Source organism: Nematolebias whitei, chromosome 18, assembly GCF_014905685.2.
Source record: "Nematolebias whitei isolate Nwh7 chromosome 18, NemWhi1, whole genome shotgun sequence".
NCBI lineage: Eukaryota > Metazoa > Chordata > Actinopteri > Cyprinodontiformes > Rivulidae > Nematolebias > Nematolebias whitei.
The window spans coordinates 29,885,128-29,905,806 of NC_056515.1; the positions used below are offsets into that span (position 1 = coordinate 29,885,128).

General features: G+C 37.7%; 1 protein-coding gene and 2 long non-coding RNA genes across 3 annotated transcripts; 1 reads left to right on the top strand and 2 right to left on the bottom strand.

Moving 5' to 3' along the window:
• The first annotated feature begins 2,507 nt into the window (after window positions 1–2,507).
• Window positions 2,508–12,990, top strand: mat2aa (methionine adenosyltransferase II, alpha a). The gene is made up of 9 exons (XM_037692658.1): window positions 2,508–2,813; window positions 4,496–4,573; window positions 5,183–5,305; window positions 6,951–7,063; window positions 7,170–7,313; window positions 9,200–9,418; window positions 9,587–9,769; window positions 10,036–10,169; window positions 11,863–12,990. The coding sequence occupies exons 1-9, from the start codon at window positions 2,720–2,722 to the stop codon at window positions 11,963–11,965; spliced, it is 1,191 nt and encodes a 396-aa protein (XP_037548586.1). The 5' UTR covers window positions 2,508–2,719; the 3' UTR covers window positions 11,966–12,990.
• Window positions 12,991–14,328: 1,338 nt separating this feature from the next.
• Window positions 14,329–15,652, bottom strand: LOC119424799. Its single transcript, XR_005187534.1, has 5 exons — window positions 15,622–15,652; window positions 15,359–15,542; window positions 14,555–14,613; window positions 14,430–14,488; window positions 14,329–14,339 (listed from the first exon to the last, which is right to left on the bottom strand). It is a non-coding gene; the product is annotated as an uncharacterized LOC119424799 (long non-coding RNA).
• Window positions 15,653–19,807: 4,155 nt separating this feature from the next.
• Window positions 19,808–20,442, bottom strand: LOC119424445. Its single transcript, XR_005187510.1, has 3 exons — window positions 20,380–20,442; window positions 20,231–20,286; window positions 19,808–19,837 (listed from the first exon to the last, which is right to left on the bottom strand). It is a non-coding gene; the product is annotated as an uncharacterized LOC119424445 (long non-coding RNA).
• Between the last annotated feature and the right edge of the window lie 237 nt (window positions 20,443–20,679).

A 20,679-nucleotide genomic window follows, 5' to 3' on the forward strand; every position in this document is an offset into this window, starting at 1 on the left:
AAGGAGGCTGAACAAAGAGGACAAAAGCAATATCTGTTTTTAAAGGTCTGATCTGACTCCACGGTCACTGTGCTCAGAAAAGCAGCACAGAATGTAGTTTGTGAACATTCCACATTGTAGCCCTACAGTTTCCTGTTTGTGAACCGGCCATCATCTACTGTACTGTTTATATCTGTGAGTCAAAAACATGATCAAACTCGTTGAGTGTTTTAATTGGCTCAGAAACTATATCATAATGTAGACGAGCTGAATGTGAACTCAATGTCTGAGTGAACCGGAGACGATGTGACCAGATATCAGTCAGCAAATATGGATTCTTGTGAAGTCTCACATCAATATAATGACCTGGACCAGATTTGACGGGATCAGAGTTCAGAAGAGAGGCAGGACGTGTGTGTGGATGTGTGTAAGTGTTAAACTTAAGTGTGTGAATTTTGTCCTTTTAGACCTGATTATTTTAACTCTGTAAGACTAGGTCTGTATTCATAAGCTCATTTATTCTAAAGCAGAGGCAGCGTTGAAATTTACACAACGTGCACATGAGATCAGTAATCCTAAACCGATAGCAGCTTTGTGCGCTGTAGAGTTCAACGAGTTTATGCTGATTTTCATCAAGAACAGAGTATTGTTAAAATGTGCAAGCGTGCAAATAAAATATGAACAAATAACTGTAAAACCAACTTATGTTCCCTCACCCTTCACTACTTCTCTCTGAAAAAAAACACTGTGCATGTGTACTGTATGTTGACTCACGTCTTGTCACACTACCAGCTCCTAATGTTCCAACACTTAGATAATGTTAAATATGGTCTGCACTCCCCTCAACTTCCATAAGTGATGGTGTTACTCAGACTTCAACATTTAGAGGACGAAAAGTTGTAACCAATCCTGGCAAAATGCACGTCAGCTCTTCTTGTGTTGATTCTACAGTTGGCTAAAACATTTGCACATTTCCTTTGAATTGTTTTTCCTCTCAAAATGTCCAAATCTATCCAAAAGGATGTGTAGCAGACATGGCATACACGTGATGTGTTTCAAATGGATTATTCTGCATGAAAGCTATGATACGCTGACGTTTCATAACACAGATGAGATAAAGTCCCATGAGAAACACAAACTTTGCATCCAGTTTATACAAAGTTGCTTTTAGTTGTTTATTACAGGAAATGATACAAACAAGCAACATATAATAATAATTATTGCAAAACTGCAATAAGTCTTGGGTTGCGAGTTCAAGCCCAGGATGTATCAGGAAGGGCATCCAGCATAAAACAAGTTGCCAAATGAGAGTTCGCTCACTGTGGTGACCCCTGAAGAAGGGAGCAGCCGAAAGAAACAGTTTCATCTAATGCCAGATGCATAGTAGCTTCTTTTATTTCAAGGGTCAAGACCCATCATTTGATCGAGTATAAATCTGTTCTGGTTTTTTAGTCAACCTTGTAGTATGCAGTAAAGGGGGAGCCTGTGATCATAAGGTTGCTGGTTCAACTCCTCGGGCCGACATCAAAATGTGAGCGGCAAAGGTGTAGCACCCACACCTGCCTTCACCTTCATTTGCCCCACTCTGTGCCCCTGAGCAAGGCCCTTAACCCCCACCATATGCTCCCCCAGGCGCCCCAGATGGCAGCCCCCTGCTCCACACAGAGGGCTGTGGTTGCGTCAGGCAGGGCGTCCGGCGTTAAAACAATTACCAAGTCTTCTAGCTAGTTAGTTTGCTGTGGTGACCCCTGAAGATGGGAGGAGGCAAAAGAAGATGAAATATAGTACGAAGTGTATAGCAAGAAGGTCCTGGTTTCAATCCCTAGTTAGACCTGGGGTCTTTGTGTGGAGTTTGCATGTTATTCTCGTGCTTGCGGGAGTTTTCTCCGGGTACTCTGGTTTCCTCCCACTGATCAAAAACATGCATGTTTGGCTGCCTTCAGGCCCAGGCCTCCCTTGCGAAAGAGATCTGTGATCTCAATGAGATTTGCCTGGTTAAAGAATAATAAATAAATAAATATCTTTACTCTGTCAAAAATATTTTGACAAAAGATTTTAAATATAAACATGTACAAATACTTAAAATTCATTAAAATATTAAAATTCAGGATGAAATTTCATTTGTAGCATTCCCTAAAATAGATTAAATACGACTTATTCAAGCTTTAAACTTTATGGAGATTATCTGATATATATATATATATATATTATACTGGCAGATTCAAATATTTTTTATAATTATGACTATTTTTGATAATTCTCTGTAAGCAAATCCTTATGAGAAGTGCCAAAACACACGAGATAATATTGGATACTTTTGTATCTCAATTTTTTTTTAAATATAATATATATGTTTTGAACCTAAAAATTTATATTCAACAGACCTTTTCTAGTCCAAACTGTTTTAAAATAAAACTATTTAAAGTACTGTCAGTACCTGTCATTAGAGTCAGCTGTGTACTTTTCTCCTCGGATATTTTTGTTTTGCTGGAAGAACCGCCCATGAAGCACCACGTGGTACAGGGTCACCAACAGTTGGTTGTAGAGGAAGCACTGGAGGGGGGGTCTGGACTCTGGAGGAGTTCAGACTAATAAAAACAGCTGCCTGGTCCTTTGACGTCTCTTCTGCTGGTTGAGTCTTTAATTGCAGTTGTAGGAGCCGCTTAAATTCTGCTTCTGTGCGATCTAATACAGGAACCTCTCTGCTAGCCTGTTAGCTTGCTAACACACCGTGTCTAAGATGAACGGCCACCTGAACGGTTTTCACAACAACTTGTTCCATGAAGAAGACTGCTTCCTCTTCACCTCTGAGTCAGTCGGAGAAGGTCACCCTGGTGAGTTTAAATATGTTTCTGCTCAGCTGAGAAGTGCAGTGCTATTTATTACGACCTGGATAATTAGCCTAGCATCCGGTTAGCGGCTCTGTCAAACAAGATCACGTGGTACAGCTGTCGCGGATTATTCAGCCATAACAGGCAACTTTTAAAGCCAACATGCAATTGTTTTACACGAAATTTGATGTAAAAAGTCGTAAACAAAAGAAAACTTCGGCCAAATAAGATTAAAACACATAGGCAATAAGTGCGTTCAACGTAAACAAGCGCGTGCGAACTACAAAACTACGACTTCACCTGGTGTTGTGCCAAAAATAGCACCCCAGTCAAAGCGCATTACAACTAGGTCGAGGCACTTTATTTTTACGTAAACGGGGAAAAAAATCATAAGTGACACGCTTACTTCCGGTTTTCAATACCATTAATTTAAAAAATGGATTTAATGTGATATTACCCCTACATCGTAAAGATAACCAATTAAAAAATGTCAAGAGTTGTTTAAAACAAGTAATATTTGAAAATAGCTCAATTTTATCAGAAATGCGATTGCATTACGGGGTGCTTTTTACGGCACAACACCTGCTAAATGCTAGAAAACAGATTTGTCAGCACTGTAAACAATTTGCATCATTTATGAGTCACGGAAACAGTTTCTGTGGATTAGTTGGAGTGTGTGCGGTAAATATGATTAAATGTTGTTTACAAGTAATTACAAAACAGTGAATATAATTAATTCAACTTTTAATGTTAGAGTTGAGGTATTCAAAATTTCCTGGAGGATGTGTCAAGTCTACATGTATACACAAGATACACAAGTTTTACTGCTGCTTCATACTATTATTGGATGTATTTTCTGTGCATCTGCAGCTTCTTACTTTAGATAAGGTAATGGTAAACATATATATATATTTATAAATAACTGCACCATTGTGGCAGCACGGTGGTGCAACTGGTAGAGCTGCTGCCTCTCAGCGAACAGGTCCCTGGTTCAAACCCCGGTCCAGGGGCCTTTCTGGGTGGAGTTTGCATGTTCTCTCCGTGCATGCGTGGGTTTTCTCCGGGTACTCCGGTTTCCTCCCACAGACCAAAAACATGCATGTTAGGCTAATTGGTAACTCTAAATTGTCCCTAGGTGAGAGAGTGAATGGTTGTTTGTCTCTATGTGGCCCTGTGATGGACTTGCGACCTGTCCAGGGTGTACCCCGCCCCTCACACAGTGATTGCTGGACATGGGCACCAGCGACCCCCGTGACCCAAAATGGAATAAACGGGTAAAGATAATGGATGGATGGATGGATGGATGGATGCACCATTGTGCAAAAGCATGATGCGACTATTGTAATGGAAGCTGTGGTTTAAATTGTGAAATATGTTTTAAATCACAAATCATTGAAGAAAATACTTTATCTGTCAGGTTAGTAAGTGTGAACATGTTTTCAAAATGCCCTTTCTGGAGAAGAGTTGTCATAAAAATAGTCCTGTACAAAATGTGTTTCTATTTCGTTTTTTAGTCCAAGTGTAAACTTATTTATTTCAGCCACATTGATCCATATTGTAAAATAAACACAAGTGTTATGTGTTTAATGAACAAATTATGAATATCTGTTTTGTCAATTTACTTTCTGTTTCACAATTCATATGCATTTTAATTAATTTAGTAATTATCTAATGATATTTTGCAGATAAGCTTTGTGACCAAATCAGTGATGCCGTGTTGGACGCTCACCTGAAACAAGACCCTGATGCCAAAGTAGCATGTGGTAAGTGTTTCAACAAAGAAACGGAACATAAAAGCTATTGAACAAAGGGCTACATTGTTGAAACATGATTATTCCATTTGAAGCAGGTCAAATAACCAAAGTTTGCTCTTTGCCTTTTTTTAAATTTTGCATTGAGAGGTTTTATGATGTTTCTAAGTATTATTACGCAGCAATTAAGGTTAATTTCAAACAATGCAATCATTGTGGCTATACTCAAAGCTGAAAGCCCTCTTTGTGTGTTTTCTGCTTCCATTAAATTAAATTTTTATACCTGAAAATCCCAGAGATGCAGATGATGAAAGCCCTAAAAGCTTTTAGGTTTTTGAAAGCTTGTCCCAAATGAACCAAGAGTATAAATTACATATTGTTTACAATTTATCTGAGGTTTTGAGCTTTCCCTTTGTCTCCAGGTATCTCAGACTGAAAAGGTTGTTTTCTGTTATTGTTACAAATTTAAATGATTTTATGTTGGAAACAACAAAGTTTATTACCAAAGCTAATTTATATTTGCCTGTTGCCACTAATAACTTCAGATTAGACACATCACTTGAACATTTTTACACACAGTCTTAGACTCATCGCTTAGGCTGGATGTCATTTTGTCCTCAGAGACCGTAGCAAAGACGGGGATGATCCTGCTTGTGGGGGAGATCACCTCCAGAGCTAGCGTTGACTATCAGAAGGTTGTCAGAGATACCATCAGGGACATCGGCTATGACGACTCCAGCAAAGGTACGGTGGTAAGAGCAGTAAGCCGGGAGTTTAATCAAGGTTTACATTTCTGCAGTGACATTTGTATGTTTGCATATTGCATCAGGACCTCTAATGATAAATGTGTCAGAATATTTTCATGTGTTGTGCAGCTTGGTGGTAAAATGTGGTGTATCTGATTCCTGCAAGAGAATATCGATTTCATTCATTGGGTTTTACTCACCCACCATATAACAAACCCTCCCTTTTGTACTCTCTCTGGAGCTGAACTAAAAAGCTAAATTGATTAGAATCAGTCAACGGGTATTTATTCACAACAGCTAAACATAAACATCAAGTGAATGGCATGTGAGCACACTAATGACGTTTCAAATACAGGGAGTGTGAAGACTGCTTGTTTGTGCTAAGAACAAAGTAAATGTGTATATTTTTTTGGTCATGTATCACGCTTTGTTTCCTTTTTTATTTAATCTGTCTTTTTTTTATTTTTTTCCTTTTCAGAACATATACACAAACAAACAAACAAACATACAACAAAGTCCCCTCTCACCCCAGATCAGCCTCACAGACATAAACACATCAGACAGGCATTGACATACTCTCAATATAAGACAATAAATGGCTGCCAAGTGTCCCAAAATCTCAACAGATTATTTCAGAGTGTATATAATCTTGTCCAGATTAATATGACACGACTTCTATCCAGTGTTCATATGCCGAGGGATGCAAATCCTTCTGTCTGCATAAAAGACGTCTCCTAGCAAAGAGACAAAAATAAATTTCCAATTTTGAATGCAAATTTCTATTTTTAGGATTTTCTCAGTTACAAAACTCCTCCCAAATGTGTTAGAAATACTATAAAACAAAACGAACAATAAAAAGATTTTTACGTACAATGAACGTAAAATGAGTGTGGAAGTTTAAAAGTGACTTTTTCTAAAATAAATCATCAGTTATTTATTTTTTTTGCAATATTTTAAACAATGTTTCTAAACTCTAAAGCTCTAAAAGAGCACAGAATGTCTTGATTTCAGCTCCCTGCCTCCTCTACTCTTAAGCCACCTACAAACGCTCTTGGCCACGCCCACTTCTTTGCTCTGCATGGAGGACAGCTGATCAGCTGCAGCAGGAAGCTTATCCTGCAGTATGGGCTGCACAAAAAGTGCTAAATAATTTAATTTAAATTAAAATTCCTTACTGATTGTGCAGCTCATCCATCAATCAGCCAGTTGTGTGTCATGTCCAATCTTATTTTGAAAAACCGCGATAGAGTGAGTCCGTGAAAAACGAACTGCAAAGTAGCGAGGGACTACTATTATGAATAATTTCAAGATGGTTCAGTGAAATGTATTTGCCTGCTGCTGCACAAAACGGGTACATTACAAAAAAATAAGACATATTTTAGTTTTTAAAAAAAAAGTTTTTTATTATTATTTTCACTGTCCCCCAGAGAATGTATTGGGGATGCTGAGATTTTGGGAGCTCCCTGAAGGTCAGCACACAGCACCACTTTCATCACATCAACAAAATAAGATGTCAGAGCCAGCCTGTAATTTTAGACAAATTGGCACAAAATCACACAGGATCAGAACGCTTTGATTACAATTTAAACTCATTTTTTTTATAAATTAGTTTCTTTCTTAAAGGTCATTATCATGTTTCACAGGTTTTGACTATAAGACCTGCAATGTTCTGGTGGCTCTGGAGCAGCAGTCTCCGGACATCGCTCAGGGAGTTTACCTGGACCGTAAAGAAGAGGACGTAGGCGCTGGGGACCAGGTTTGTGTTCGATCTGCAGCTCATAGACTGAAACCAGAAATGTCTGATAAATTGATAATTTTATTTTTGTGTCTCCTGTAACCGGTCTCCGCATCTCTCCTAACAGGGTCTCATGTTTGGATACGCCACCGATGAGACCGAGGAGTGCATGCCCCTCACCATCGTCTTGGCTCACAAGCTCAATGCCAAGATGGCGGAACTGCGTCGAGATGGATCGCTGCCGTGGATCCGACCCGATTCCAAAACGCAGGTTAAACAAGGAAAACGTTTGTCAGCACAGCAACCTTTCCAAAATCTGTCAAAGAAAAACTGCATTTGTTTTTCTTTAACCACCTGAATTACATCACTTTAAACACTGAACTATGTTTCTGTTTATTCTTTTATTTTATTTCTGTCTAGCTTTTACATTTTCTCCTACAAATTTTGTCAGCTTCTTCCTTACATTTATATATAACCTGCATTAGCCATGTTTAGCTTTTAATATAAAATGACCTTTTTTTAAAAATACATGTCATGCTCTCTCCAATTTATATCTCTTTTCTAAAAGCATTTTTTATTACACTTTACCTTTTGAAGACTCATTTCATTAGATTTACAACTGATGTAAATAACATTTTAACATTCATATGGTTTCAGTTTTTTTCAGTGCGATTGTTCTGAATTGTTACTACTGTTTGTTTTTTGCCTTTTAAGTCACAGTTTTTTTACATAATTTGCATGCCCTGTGACTTAAACGCCTAAGCGACTTATTAATTAATTTTTTCCCATATTTATAAACCAATTTTTGGTTGAGATTTGACTGTTTTCATTCATTCTGACTGGAAAATATTGAACACTACCATTTTAAGCCTATAGAGCTTGAGTTGTATGGCATGCCGTTGTGTCATGTAATAGGTAAACGTGGTTGTTGATGACGCAATCAGCTTGCCATGCTGCCATCTTCGTTCAGGTCGCCTGGAGCAAACGTCAAATCAGCTTCATTTTGCCGCGCCTCCCCGGCGAAATGAAGCTGATTTGACCACTGAAGTGTATTTATTAAGTAAAAGTTCAACTGAGACACACCTTTACTGTAAAGTGGAGTAAACTAATAATTGTTTTTATGTGGTTATCTTGTTAAATTTAACAGAAATGCACAGTGAGTCCTTCCGTGCATGCTCTTACTTCTGCGTATCGGCTTTTAAAATTCAGCTGATTTGACCATCAAGTGCATTTATTAAGGAAAAGTTAGACTGAGACAACTTTTACTATAATTTCGAGCAAATAATTGTTTTTAAGTGTTGATCTTTTTTCATTCATTCAACATTTATTTAGATAGGTTAGTCCCACTGAGCCACGAGGACTCATTTACAAGAGAGACCTGGATTTTAACAAGGAGTGATGACAACAGTGGATAACGACGACAACAAGACATTCACAAATGATTCATACAATTTTTAAAATTTTTTTTTTTTTACAATTAAAAACATAATAATTAAAAGGAGAAAGAAATTTAGCGAGAAAACAGTTAGATTACAAGGCGGTGTAGAATACTAAAAACTTGTTAAATTCTTGTTAAAGTCCTCCCGTGCACGCTCCCACAGCTGCCATTTGGCGGCCAATCGATTTTTTATTTTTATTTTTTGGGGGCACAACACAGGCCCACATTTCCGGGTTGTCAGCGGTGATGCATAATAGATGCGACTTATACATAAAAGCGACTTATTGTTTTTTTCCACTTGCGACTTTTAAGGCGGTGCGACGTGTACGGTGGAAAATACAGTAATTTAGTGTAAGTTTGTTGCCTGAATTCAGGTTTTTAAGCCTAATGTTGATTTTTGTCTATTCACAAATGTCCCAGCATAATTATCATTCCCTTTGTTTTATTATCAAACCCTCAATTTGTGATTAGGGAGTGAATATCTTTAATTCTGTGGGGGGTGGGGTCACGCAGGGTTTTGATAATTATACGGTGATCGGCCATTTTTTCACCACTGAACCTTTTCAGTTTTAGGTTTTTATATCTTAATCTTAATATTATACAGCTCACATTACTCAGATTATTGATATATTCACTTTAAAGAAATTAAAACTACGGGAAACTTAACCCTTACACCTTTTTGTCTTTTTTTTGTTTGTTTGTTTGTTTTTTCCATTCAGGTAACGGTTCAGTACCGGCAGGACAGAGGAGCTGTGGTGCCACTGCGAGTCCACACGATTGTCATCTCCGTGCAGCATGATGAGAGTGTAAGTCTGGAGGAGATGCGTCACACTCTGAAGGAGCAGGTGGTGAAAGCCGTGGTTCCTGCTGGGTACCTGGATGACGATACCATTTACCACCTGCAGCCCAGTGGTCGCTTTGTCATTGGAGGTCCACAGGTGAGAGAAGGAGCACATGTAGTTTGCTTCTATATAGCGTTCTATCATTTAATGCGTTCAGACTATTAACATTTCACGTGTTTGTTGTACATGATTCTGTTTAAAGTGTTTGGATTTCAAATGTTCCTAAAGTTTGTGTTTATCCCCCCCCCCCCCCCCCCCTAAAAGAGCGATGCAGGTCTGACCGGACGTAAGATCATTGTGGACACCTATGGAGGCTGGGGAGCGCACGGAGGTGGAGCTTTTTCTGGAAAGGACTACACAAAGGTGGACCGCTCTGCAGCGTACGCCGCTCGCTGGGTGGCGAAATCTCTTGTCAAAGCTGGACTCTGCAGACGTGTCTTGGTCCAGGTGAGGACACGTCTCGCACCTACATGATGTGACGGTACACATAGCAGTGTGTGTGTAAATGTGTGTGCTTTGACAATACTTTATTGTTACTTGAGCATTGTAGAGTGTGAGCTGTACATTTTATTTATCTTGTTTGTTTACTCGGGGACATATGCTGACAGATGATAAAGAAATGAACCAAATTTTCTTAGTCTTTAATTATTGGATTATCAATCTGTTGTAAAGATTTACAAGGTTGGAAATCTTTTAATCTTTACTTGTTTTAGGTGTCCTATGCTATTGGAGTGTCCCATCCCCTGTCTGTCTCCATCTTCCACTACGGTACCTCCCAGAAGACCGAAAAAGAGCTACTGGACATTGTGAGGAAGAACTTTGACCTCCGTCCAGGAGTTATCGTGAGGTAAACTGTCCTCCGTTGTGACATGAAGTTGTTCTGCAAAAGACAGAAAGCTAACGATGAACTGCTCTTTTCACTCTAACCCAGCCCAATACAATTTCTGTAATGTGAACATGAAAAAATAATTTTCAGCAACTTTTAATGGGATTTAGCGTTTTATTAGAAAAGGTCAAATGATGCAGATCCTGAAGCTTTAGAAATATTCTGATTCATTAGATGTCCCAAACATTATAGGTTTCTTGCTATTTTTAAGTGCTGATGAAAACTAAAATAAGTGATCCTCAGAAAGCAGAATGCCATTACAGGAGGACAGCAACGTTTTTAGTAACAAGAACTATGGAGGCCAAGTTTCATCTAAAGGATGAAGAAATCTTTACCAGACAAGGGACTGGTGTCAAATTTAAACCTGTTTGGCTTAAAAAAAAAAAACATCTTTTAGTAAATGACCAGACTAAAGTGTTAGACTGTTCTGATTTAAAGCATCATCTGTACAAATATAACATTTCATCATCGATTCATGAGGAAATAAAGATTCCTCCACTATTGGCTGCAGAGAGTAAGAGAGAGCCAGAGTTTCTTTGTCATTTGCATCTTGTGGTACATGTGGTGGAACGAAATTGTGTATTTGGGGTCCCAGTTACATCCAACAATAAAATGTACAAAGAAAAACCATAATAAGATCTAAGATATGAACTAAGAAATACGCCAACTAAAATACGCTAAGCACTAATAGCATAAAAACAATACGCCGAACAGCAGCACGAACATGAGTCCGTGTGAGCAGATGAGCACGCATGAACACAGCAACATGAAACGGATCAGCAGCAACATGAAACAGATCAGCAGCAACATGAAACAGATCAGCAGCAACATGATGTGATTTTTTTTCACAGTGATTATTCTGGTTAGAGATTCATGAGTCCAACAGCCTCAGGGTAGAAGCTGTTCCTCATTCGAGTGGTTCTACACTTAATGCTCCTCAACATCCTGCCTGAGGGGAGCAGGACAAAAAGTTTGTGTGCTGGGTATGTGGGGTCCTTCATGATGCAGGTGGTCTTCTTCCTGCATCTTGAGGTGTAGATGTCTGTGATGGTGGAGAGGCTGACTCCAACAGACTTCTGTGCAGCCTCCGTGCCACATGTTGATGCTGGAGCACAGGACGCTCTCCACTGCACACCTGTAGAAGGAGGTGAGGACTGAGCTTCCCAGACCAGCTCGTCTCAGCCGCCTGAGGAAGTAGAGTCTGATGAGCTCTCTTGTTCAGGCTGGTGGTGTTGTTGCTCCAGCTGAGGTTGTCATTCAGGTGCACACCCAAGTACTTGTAGCTGGAGACCACTGCCACTGCAGATCCTCTTATGTTCGGGGGATCATGGTGTTGAAAGCAGACGTGAAGTCCACAAAGAGCATACAGATGTAGGAGTCCTGCTCCAGGTGGGTGAGAGCAGTGTGGCCCACAGAGGAGATGGCATCCTCTGTTGATTGATTCTCGCGGTGTGCGTACTGATGAGGGTCCTCGTTGATGTTGGTGGTTTTGATGTGGGTCATGACGAGTTTTTCCAAGTATATTGAGTTTAAAACATACAGAGTTTAAACAAAATCACACAGAAGTAGTCAGATTATTTTAATATTGTTGACCCGAGCATAAATTCTGACCTAATTCCTAACTTTTTGTTTGTTTGTTATATTTATGACTAAGGGATCTTGACCTGAAGAAGCCCATCTACCAGCGAACGGCATCTTACGGTCACTTTGGTCGCGACATCTTTCCATGGGAGATCCCCAAGAAGCTGAAATACTGAACCCTGCTCTCCGCTCGCACCTGTCGGGTGTAAACCTGTGTTCGTCCTCTCCTCCTTTCCTCCTCATACATGGTTACATCCCAACACCCTCAGCTGCATTAGCCACCAGTTGACAATTACTATATTTATGACAGATTTGAATCTAAACTCTTCCACAGTAAAAAGTATTAAATGCTGAGACTTTGCAGTGTGTAGAAGTGAGCAGTTTTCTCACGTTCAATCTTTGCGTTCTCTGTAAATGTCTTCTATTTAGCAAAGTGAAAACTCGCGCTCCTTTCTTTGATATTATGGCACAAACAAAGTACTTTTTTATTTGGTTGTTTTGCTGCTGGTGCAGTCCCTTCAGGCCATTATTATTCTGACGTTTTACAGAGAAGTCAGAAGCTGCTAATGCCGTTATGGTTTTATTGGACTGCGCCACGGTTCCTGTATTTTTATGTAATTTATTTTGTAGGTTGAAATGTCATGTGGATGCTCTAAATTATGATGAATCCTGTCTGTGTTCTGACCAAGAATGAGATAATCTGTTTTTTTTCCTGTATTGAGTGATTTGATGTAGTTATAAAGACAGCTCTGTATCCTCCTAAATGGAGCTGCTTTTATCTGATTGCAACTGTGCATATGTTGTTTGATTGCTGTGGGACCTAACAGTTGGTTGAGCGGAGCAGAACTCCTCTTCAGTTTCCTCCCATCGTCGGTCTGACCAGGACGTAGGATGGACGGGTATGAAGGACGATGAAGAGCAGAAGCAGCACAGTCGGTGAAGTGATTGTATGGAGTGGAACAGGCTTCTGAGCTGGATAAATGTTGAGCTGTGCTTTATGTTTGCTCTTTAGATTGAATTTATTGAATTACTTTCTTTTTTTTTTGTTGTTGTTCATAGAAACTCTTCAGGGTTTGCTACAGTTGCCAAGATTAAAAAAATATTGTGGAAATCCATAGTTGATGCTCAAACATCACCCTGTTCGCCCTTGTCAGTAACTTTCCTTCCATATTTAAGAAATACGCCACTATATTCCAAAATACTCAGTATTTTGTGCTGTTCTGCATTATACAGTACTCCTAAGTAGCTATGTGGCCCAACAACAAAAAAATACTTTTTTAAGCTTTGCTTCTGCAGCGCCACCTTGTGGATTTTTCTGTGTACTACAGTAACACTTCAGTTTACTCAAACCCATCCTGGAGTTATCTAGTGATATTATTTCAACTCAGATTTTTTTTTATTTTTTAACAGTATATTTGCTCCCTCCAACTCGCCCACAGCTCAGATAAAGAATTGGTTGGTGTTGTACAGAGAAACCAGCCTGTTTTCATGGTCTGCAGTGCAAACGGAGTCATTTTTAGCGTATAAAGTGCCTTTTCATTCACACTCCTTACTTTTTCACCCTTTCCCCTTGTTAAATGTCCCTACTCATTAAGTACTGTTGAGTCTGACCTGATTTGATGTTACATTTTCTTTTTAAACTGCTGGAATAAAATCTCCCCGCTTGCTTTGTGCTAATATGCTGGTCCTTTTTGGTTTTTATTGAAAAATACAAGTGAAATCTTTTGATGCATGCACAATAATCCAGGTAGATGAATCTAACAAGGTTGAATCGAGTCCTAATTTGTTGAAACGTTTGTCTTTTTTCCAAAAGATAAATGAAAAAGTGACTTTTTGGATAAAAGGCGAAACATTCAACAAAGAAGAATCCGTCCAGAAGACCCGACCTGACTCAACCTCGTTAGAGTAAATCTTGCTTTATTTGATCCAAACACAAATGTCCTTGTACTGGTGACGAATCGTAGGTAGATTTAGGTAGAAAAAGGATGTGAAAGCAGAAGTGGGACTGTGTTGAAGGCCATTTCCTCAAGTAGAAAATAAAACCAAGGCAGCAACAAAATTACCTTCTATTTTGAATTTCACTATTACTGTACTTCTTCTTTTTCTGTTGGTTTAAAAAAATACTCATCACACTAAACTTGATTTAAAACACTTTATGCTCACCTTAAATACAAAATATTTAAAGTTTTTATTTTCAGAAGGTATTCATCTGTGAACAGAGCTGTTAAATAACATGTTCCAGCCTACTCGCATATTTTATTGTGTGCTGAAGATTACACTTTACAGAAGCTGCTGAACTTGATAAGAAGAATAAAAACTTGTGCATGTTTGCAGTATAATGGCTTAACTTGAAGAATTTAATAAAACACTCGTATCTGCAGCATTCCTTTACAGCTCAAGTCCAAATAATCCTTTTGTTGGATTTATTCGCTCCATGCAGACAGTTTTGTATATTGTGTAGCAAAGTGTTTAAGATACTAAATAAGGCTTAAAAAGAAAATGCTGTCAGGGAGAAATATTTGCAGCTTGACCCAGGTTCTTTGTCCAAACCTATAAAACGTGACATGGAAACTTTCAGAACGTATTTTGTTGCCGTTTATCAATTGTTTCACCAATATTTGTCCTTTAGATTTGACTTACCGTACATTTTAAATGTTGCTCATGGGCTTCCAGGTGAACTTCTGACAGTAGAAAAGAGTCTGCACAGACGTTGGAGACGTTATCAACATATTTGTACTCTTTTAATTTGAGAGCTGGCTACTTACGTTACATCTGAGGGCGGTCCTGATGTCTCTGCATCTGTATTCTGGTTGCGTGCACGGGTCTGCAAGTACAAAACTAAAGTTGGGTTTTAAACTCGTTAACCTTTCAATGCTTAGTGGCCCCGGGGCCCTAAGCAGCTGCTTATGCCTTGGCTTGCTTATGCCCTGCCTAAAATGGAGTAAATTATTAAAGTGGGTCTTGTTTACACGCGTTTACACGCGTCAGTGAAAGTATGAAATGTAGACGTTAAAACATTTTGCACTTAAGATAAGTACAACAATATTATCTTCTTTAGCGCTGAATGTTTTAACTTCTACATTTAATCATTTAAGTACTACAACAACATTATTACTTTATTAGATTTGAATTTGAAGAGTTTGTCCCTTCCAGGTTTTTTTCCTTTTAAATAAGAGTACAAACTGTTTAAATACATATTTGTCACCTCATTCGAATGGAAGAAGGTAGATATTCTTTTTTAGCACTTGTAATCAACTGGGAATGTTCTGTTCTACTAGTCTACCTCTTTGTGTATTAGTGGTTTTAATTTCATGTTTTCTACAGTTATATATTTCATTTAACAACAAAGGGTAAATCAGACTTTAATGAGCAAAGTTTTAGTTACAGTTCGTTAAACCTATTTAAAGGCAGTTGTGATCACTTTAGAAAACTAAATTAGTTTTATAAAATCCTGTTTAATGTATTGAATGTATTTAATGATCTTATTTATAGTTGGGGCCAGTTCAACTTCAGAACATCCTGCTAGTTTAAAAAATAATAATTTTAAATTAAGGAAACTGTAGACTGACCCACTACAAGAGCCTCCTGGCCTTTACACAAGTGGATGAGGGCACAGATGGTCTCGGGGGTGGCGTAGCTGATGATTGCATCCAGCACTGACTTGCTAAACTTGCCAACGACTGCCTCGCACTGGCCACGGTAGGACGAAGGCAGAATGTGGCAGATTTCTTCCAGCAGTTTGATCACAGCATCCTGGAGATGTAGGATGTAAAATACAAAGTCAGATAAATGTCAGCTGCAGCACAAATGGAAAAGCGACATGTTTCTTGACCTCAGTTCTCTCTTTTGGCAGCAGATCCTCCAAAGTCTTGATGAGGAAAACACAGAAGGAGCATGAGGCTGCAGGCTTGCCCTGATAGAAAAATAGGGAGAATTTATTTTAAGAGATCATATTTTACCATCCCTCTTTATGTGTCTCTAAACAGAACTGACATGTTCACTTTTCACCGCAGCCTGAAGAGCCTCAGTAACAAAGTAGCTGAGCATTTTGTCTTGTTTGTCTCCGGAGCTGCAGAGCCCGATCAATTTGCAGACCACTGCCGGTTTCTATAACATGGAAAGAAAACACGTTGAGAATAAGTCTCTCTGTAGCTTCATTAATTCATATCAGGCCTCCAACTTACGGCCATTCCAGTAACGAAGGTGATGGCTATAGGCAGCATCTTGTCCACCTCGTCTTTGCAGATTTTAGCAGCCGGCTCGGGCAGGTGAGCGCACAAACTATCAATGCCCTCCAGGATCTTTTTCTGGAATAAAAGGACAAGAAATTTGATTTGGGGATAAGTGCAACATTCTCCCCTTTTGCTTAGCTTAGCCATTAAATACGAAACAGAAAAAAAATAAAATTTCTGAGCTACACAAAATTGTTTATATACATAGAAACATCTCATTACCACCCTATAAAGATGGTGAAGTTCCAAAATGTTGTGCTGAAAACAACATCTTAATAAAATCTCAAGCATACATCAGCATAGTGTCTTGGCTATTTTATAACATCAAATGTAAAAAAAAAAGGGATTCTGTGTAAAATAAAAAAAATTAAAAATATATATATGCAAATCTCATAAACCCATATTTTCTTTAGAGTGTAACATATCAAGTGCAGCAAACATCTAAAAACAAAAGTTGGGACAGGGTCATGCTTATCGCTGTGAAGGCGTCCCTCTTAACATCAGTCTGGAAACATCTAGGAGCTGAGGAGACCAGTTGTTGGAGGTTTTGGTGGGAAAGGAGTCCCTTTGTTGTCTGATCTAGCTGTTCAATAGCTCTATGTCTTCTTTGACTGATTTTTTAAATTTTTTTTATTTGCTGTACAGGATCTTCTGTTCTAAAACCTGAATACAGTTTTCTGCATTGACTGTGTCTTTCCAGATGTTTAAGCTGCCCATGCTAAAGGCACCGATACATCCCCATACCATCAGAGAGGCCGGCTTTTGAATTTTGTGCTGATATCATGCATAACGTCCCTTTCCTCATTAGAGAGGATCACTGTGTTTTCTAAAAACAATTTTAAACCCATGCAGTGATCTCCAGAACAGAATCAAACCAGTTTATAATGTCGACTGAGGCCCTGAAGATCAGGAGTATTTTATACTTTCAGACTTGATGTGTAAGCTCAGAGATTTATCCAGATTCTTGAAATTTTATTATTATTTTTAAAGTTTATTCATTCTATTAAAATAAAACCAACCAATTCTATATACAATAAGAAATACAATCACAAATAAAATGAAAGGCAGCAGAAAGAAGAAAAAAATCTTATTATATCTGCCCCTTTTTTCAAAAAACAACTTCAAATAATAATAATCTTCAAATAACAAAAAACTAAATAATTAACTCCTTTTTGAGCAACAATTCATAAAGATGCACATTGAGCTATTTCATATATTTTTTTAACAAACCAACTTTGATCATTCTCGTAAACATGCACATTGATCTGACATTTTTAACATCACAGTCCAGATTATTCCACAATCTAATTCCTTGGATTAAAGTAGATCGTTCCTTCAAAACTTGTTTGAAATTTAGGTTTCACAAATCTTTCTATCCCCTTAAGATTATAACAACTCTCTCTTTTAACTAAATATCTTTGGATATTTAAAGGTAATATATTATTACGAGCCCTATACATAACTGATAAAATATTATAATCTACCAAATCATGAAACTTCAATAACTTCAGTTGATAAAATAAAGTACTTGATGGGTGACTGAAATGCTTCCTGTTAATAATTCTTACAGCTGTTTTCTGGAAAACAAAAATAGGATTTGTAATTGTTTTACACACTTTCCCCCAAACATCAATACAGTAGATTAAGTGTGGAACAAGTATTGTGTTATACAACATATACAGAGCTTTATCATTTAATAACTCCCTTACTTTTATATAGTACTGCAATAGATTTAGCTATTTTTTATTGATTTATTAAATTTATTGATGAGGTAATGATATATATAAAACAGATTAGTTATTGAAGCCTAATAAGGATTTAAATCCAAAAAGCAGAACAAGTTGGAACAAAACAACATAAATAGAGGATGTTCAAAATGAGGTAGAAATCAAAACTAACAAGAAAACTTCATTTCACCTTTAGTTTGGCGTTAAAAAAAAGGAAGTGAAGAACAGGAAGTTTGTATTTTTCTGTTTCAAACACGTACAGTTTGATAGAACGCCAATGATTTGCATGAATGAATTTGAAAAATGTGCTTCAGCTGATAACAGCAGTGTAAATTAACTTTCTTTTATTGTATTTAATCACAACTATTCCGCCGCAGATATTAGCAGCTTCGATCATGACTTCCTAAAGTGTACTTAAATCAGAACTGATAAAATTATCAGAAGGCAAACACAAACACTCAGGTATGTGTTTACAACATACTCCACCATTATTGGATTATTTAGAGACTATTTACCATTTTAAATAGTTTCATGCACTCAATGGTTTTTTCCCATTCAAGCCTCTAAGGGTGATGAAGAACCAAGTGATTAAGATTTAAGACAGAAAACCTTCTGACATCATCGCTGCCATCTTCTAAAAAAACTGGATATGATGAACTTAAAAATAATAGTAAAATTCTTTGATTTTACACTTTTTAGAAAAGCTTAAATTGTGCTTATTGACTTCCTGGTTGGTCAGAGCCACATGTTTGGTAACATGTGAGCACTTTTAGGTGTCCTACCATTATTCTCTGGGCTTTTCTGTCAAAGGGAACTCCCTACCTGCAGATCTAAAAATGATTTCTGACCAGCATCATTTTAATTTAAGACAGACACTATTTCCAGAGGATGACCCATTTATCAATCACAAATAACTGCCACACCTTTAACGGTATTGTGATTTGTTTTCCTGCATTGTTTTAATAAAGGTAATGTTTCAATCCATTTTTTTTATATACAGTATACTAAAAGTCTATCTGGAGATATGCACTGTAAATCAGCCCAGGCTGTAAATATTGTTGTGTATTTTAATGGTTCCCAACCCTGGTCCTTGAGGAACACCATCCTACATGTTTTAGTTGTTTTCATGCTTTGACACATGTGATTTGAATGAATTTGGGATTAACAGGCCTCTGCAGAACTTGAAGTAATTAAATCCCTGAATCAGGCGTGTTGGAGCAGAGACACAACTAAAACATGCAGGATGGTGTTCCTCAGGGACCAGAGCTGGGAACCACTGGTGTATTTGTTAATACTTAACTTATCTGTAAATGCACTAAAACAGGGCTATTCAACTCAATTGCTCAAGGAACCACAGTTACTGAAAGCCAAGAGCTCAGGGGCCAGACATCCAGCAGTTATTGTCATTAAGTAAGTTTGTTTTATGGTTTAAAATCTAGTTTTATTTAAAAATGAACCCATTGGTGGGCCAAACTAAGTTAATCCGTGGGCTTGATTTGGCCCCTGGGCCGCCAGTTGAGTAGTGCTGCACTAAAAACTGCTGAGTTAAAGGTTGGATTGGTTTTACCAAATACTGGGTTAATAAGTTTGACCCAGGTGAGCTGTGTCATTCCTCATAATCTGCTATTTTAGGCAAGAAGTTTGACTAAATCAAACCTGCCTGTTCTCTGCTTGGAAAAAGTGAAGAACAGTAAAAACAATTAGAGTTTGGTAATTCATAAATTAAGGTTAGTTGATGCTCTAGCTGTTTGCACCAGCACTAACTGGTCATTTAATAACCCAGATTTTATCTTGTAGCTCAACTTTTAGTAGCTCTTATTCAACAAATTTGTAACTTTTAGCTAAATTTTGGGATGAAAAAAATTTAACTTAGTCAATTTACCGGTAATAACCCAGCTAAATTAAAATAATCCAGGTTTGGCTCCATTCAGATTTGATCCAGTGCTACAAACTGGGTTGTTTTATTCCCAGCAGTTTTTAGTGTGCAAATAAGGAATAAATGAAACGTACTCACCTGTAGGTCTGCATTGGAAAGCAGGTCATCTAGACTTTCCAATATTTGGGTGCAGTCCTTGCAAACATCTCCAGTCTGAATATTAAATATGACAACAATTATTATAAAATGAAATGTTTGAAAAATGATACAATTATCGTTCAACTATCATAATAGATCAGTTTCACTTGAAGCAATTATGTATGTCTAATATTAATGTGGATACTGGTGTTTAAATGCCATATTGTCCTTCAGTAATAAACAACACGGTAATAAATTCAAAAATAATTTAGCACTTTATTGCTTTTATGCGTTAATTTCTCATGAACCTTATGGACGTTGGGTTTGGTCCTCTATGCTTATAGTAACGATGCAATTACTTTAGGAACTTTAAATAATATATATTGCACAAAAGGGTGTGAAATTTCTCATTTAGTTCTCAAAAGCACAACATCTTCAAAGTAGAAGAAAATAAAAATCATCACTCACTTCCACGATGTCAGGAGAAACGAGCAAATCACTCATTTCATTGTTTGCAGTCAGAGCTGAAGGATACAGTTTTTCCATTAAAATCTTTTCTAAGGAAATGAATTACATTTAGATTTTGTAATGATTTATAATATTTTTTTGTGTCTTACCAAAGCATTCAAGACCAGCTGAGAGGAGCAACGTTAACATGAACATGGCCATCCTAAGCTGTCTTCAGGCGTCGTGTTGAAACTGTTTTCTCCCCACGTCTCTGCAACAGCAGTTTATATCTGATGTGGTCCAGCTGTGCCCCCACCCACCAGATTTTTAGAAAATCATACTAATTTGATAAGAAGTCTGTTCCGTATTGCAGAGGTACAGAAGACATGTCAGTTCCTCATGAAGTGAAACAGATTTTTTTAATTTTTTTTATAGTTGTATTTTTCACACGTGCTGTAGTTTTTCTCTTA

Bases quoted from the DNA above. Each gene is read 5' to 3' on its own strand.
- mat2aa (XM_037692658.1), top strand. From the start codon at position 2,720: ATGAACGGCCACCTGAACGGTTTTCACAACAACTTGTTCCATGAAGAA. The intron at 9,419-9,586 runs GTGAGAGAAGGA...CCCCCCTAAAAG, and splicing joins TTGTCATTGGAGGTCCACAG to AGCGATGCAGGTCTGACCGG. The intron at 9,770-10,035 runs GTGAGGACACGT...TACTTGTTTTAG, and splicing joins GCAGACGTGTCTTGGTCCAG to GTGTCCTATGCTATTGGAGT.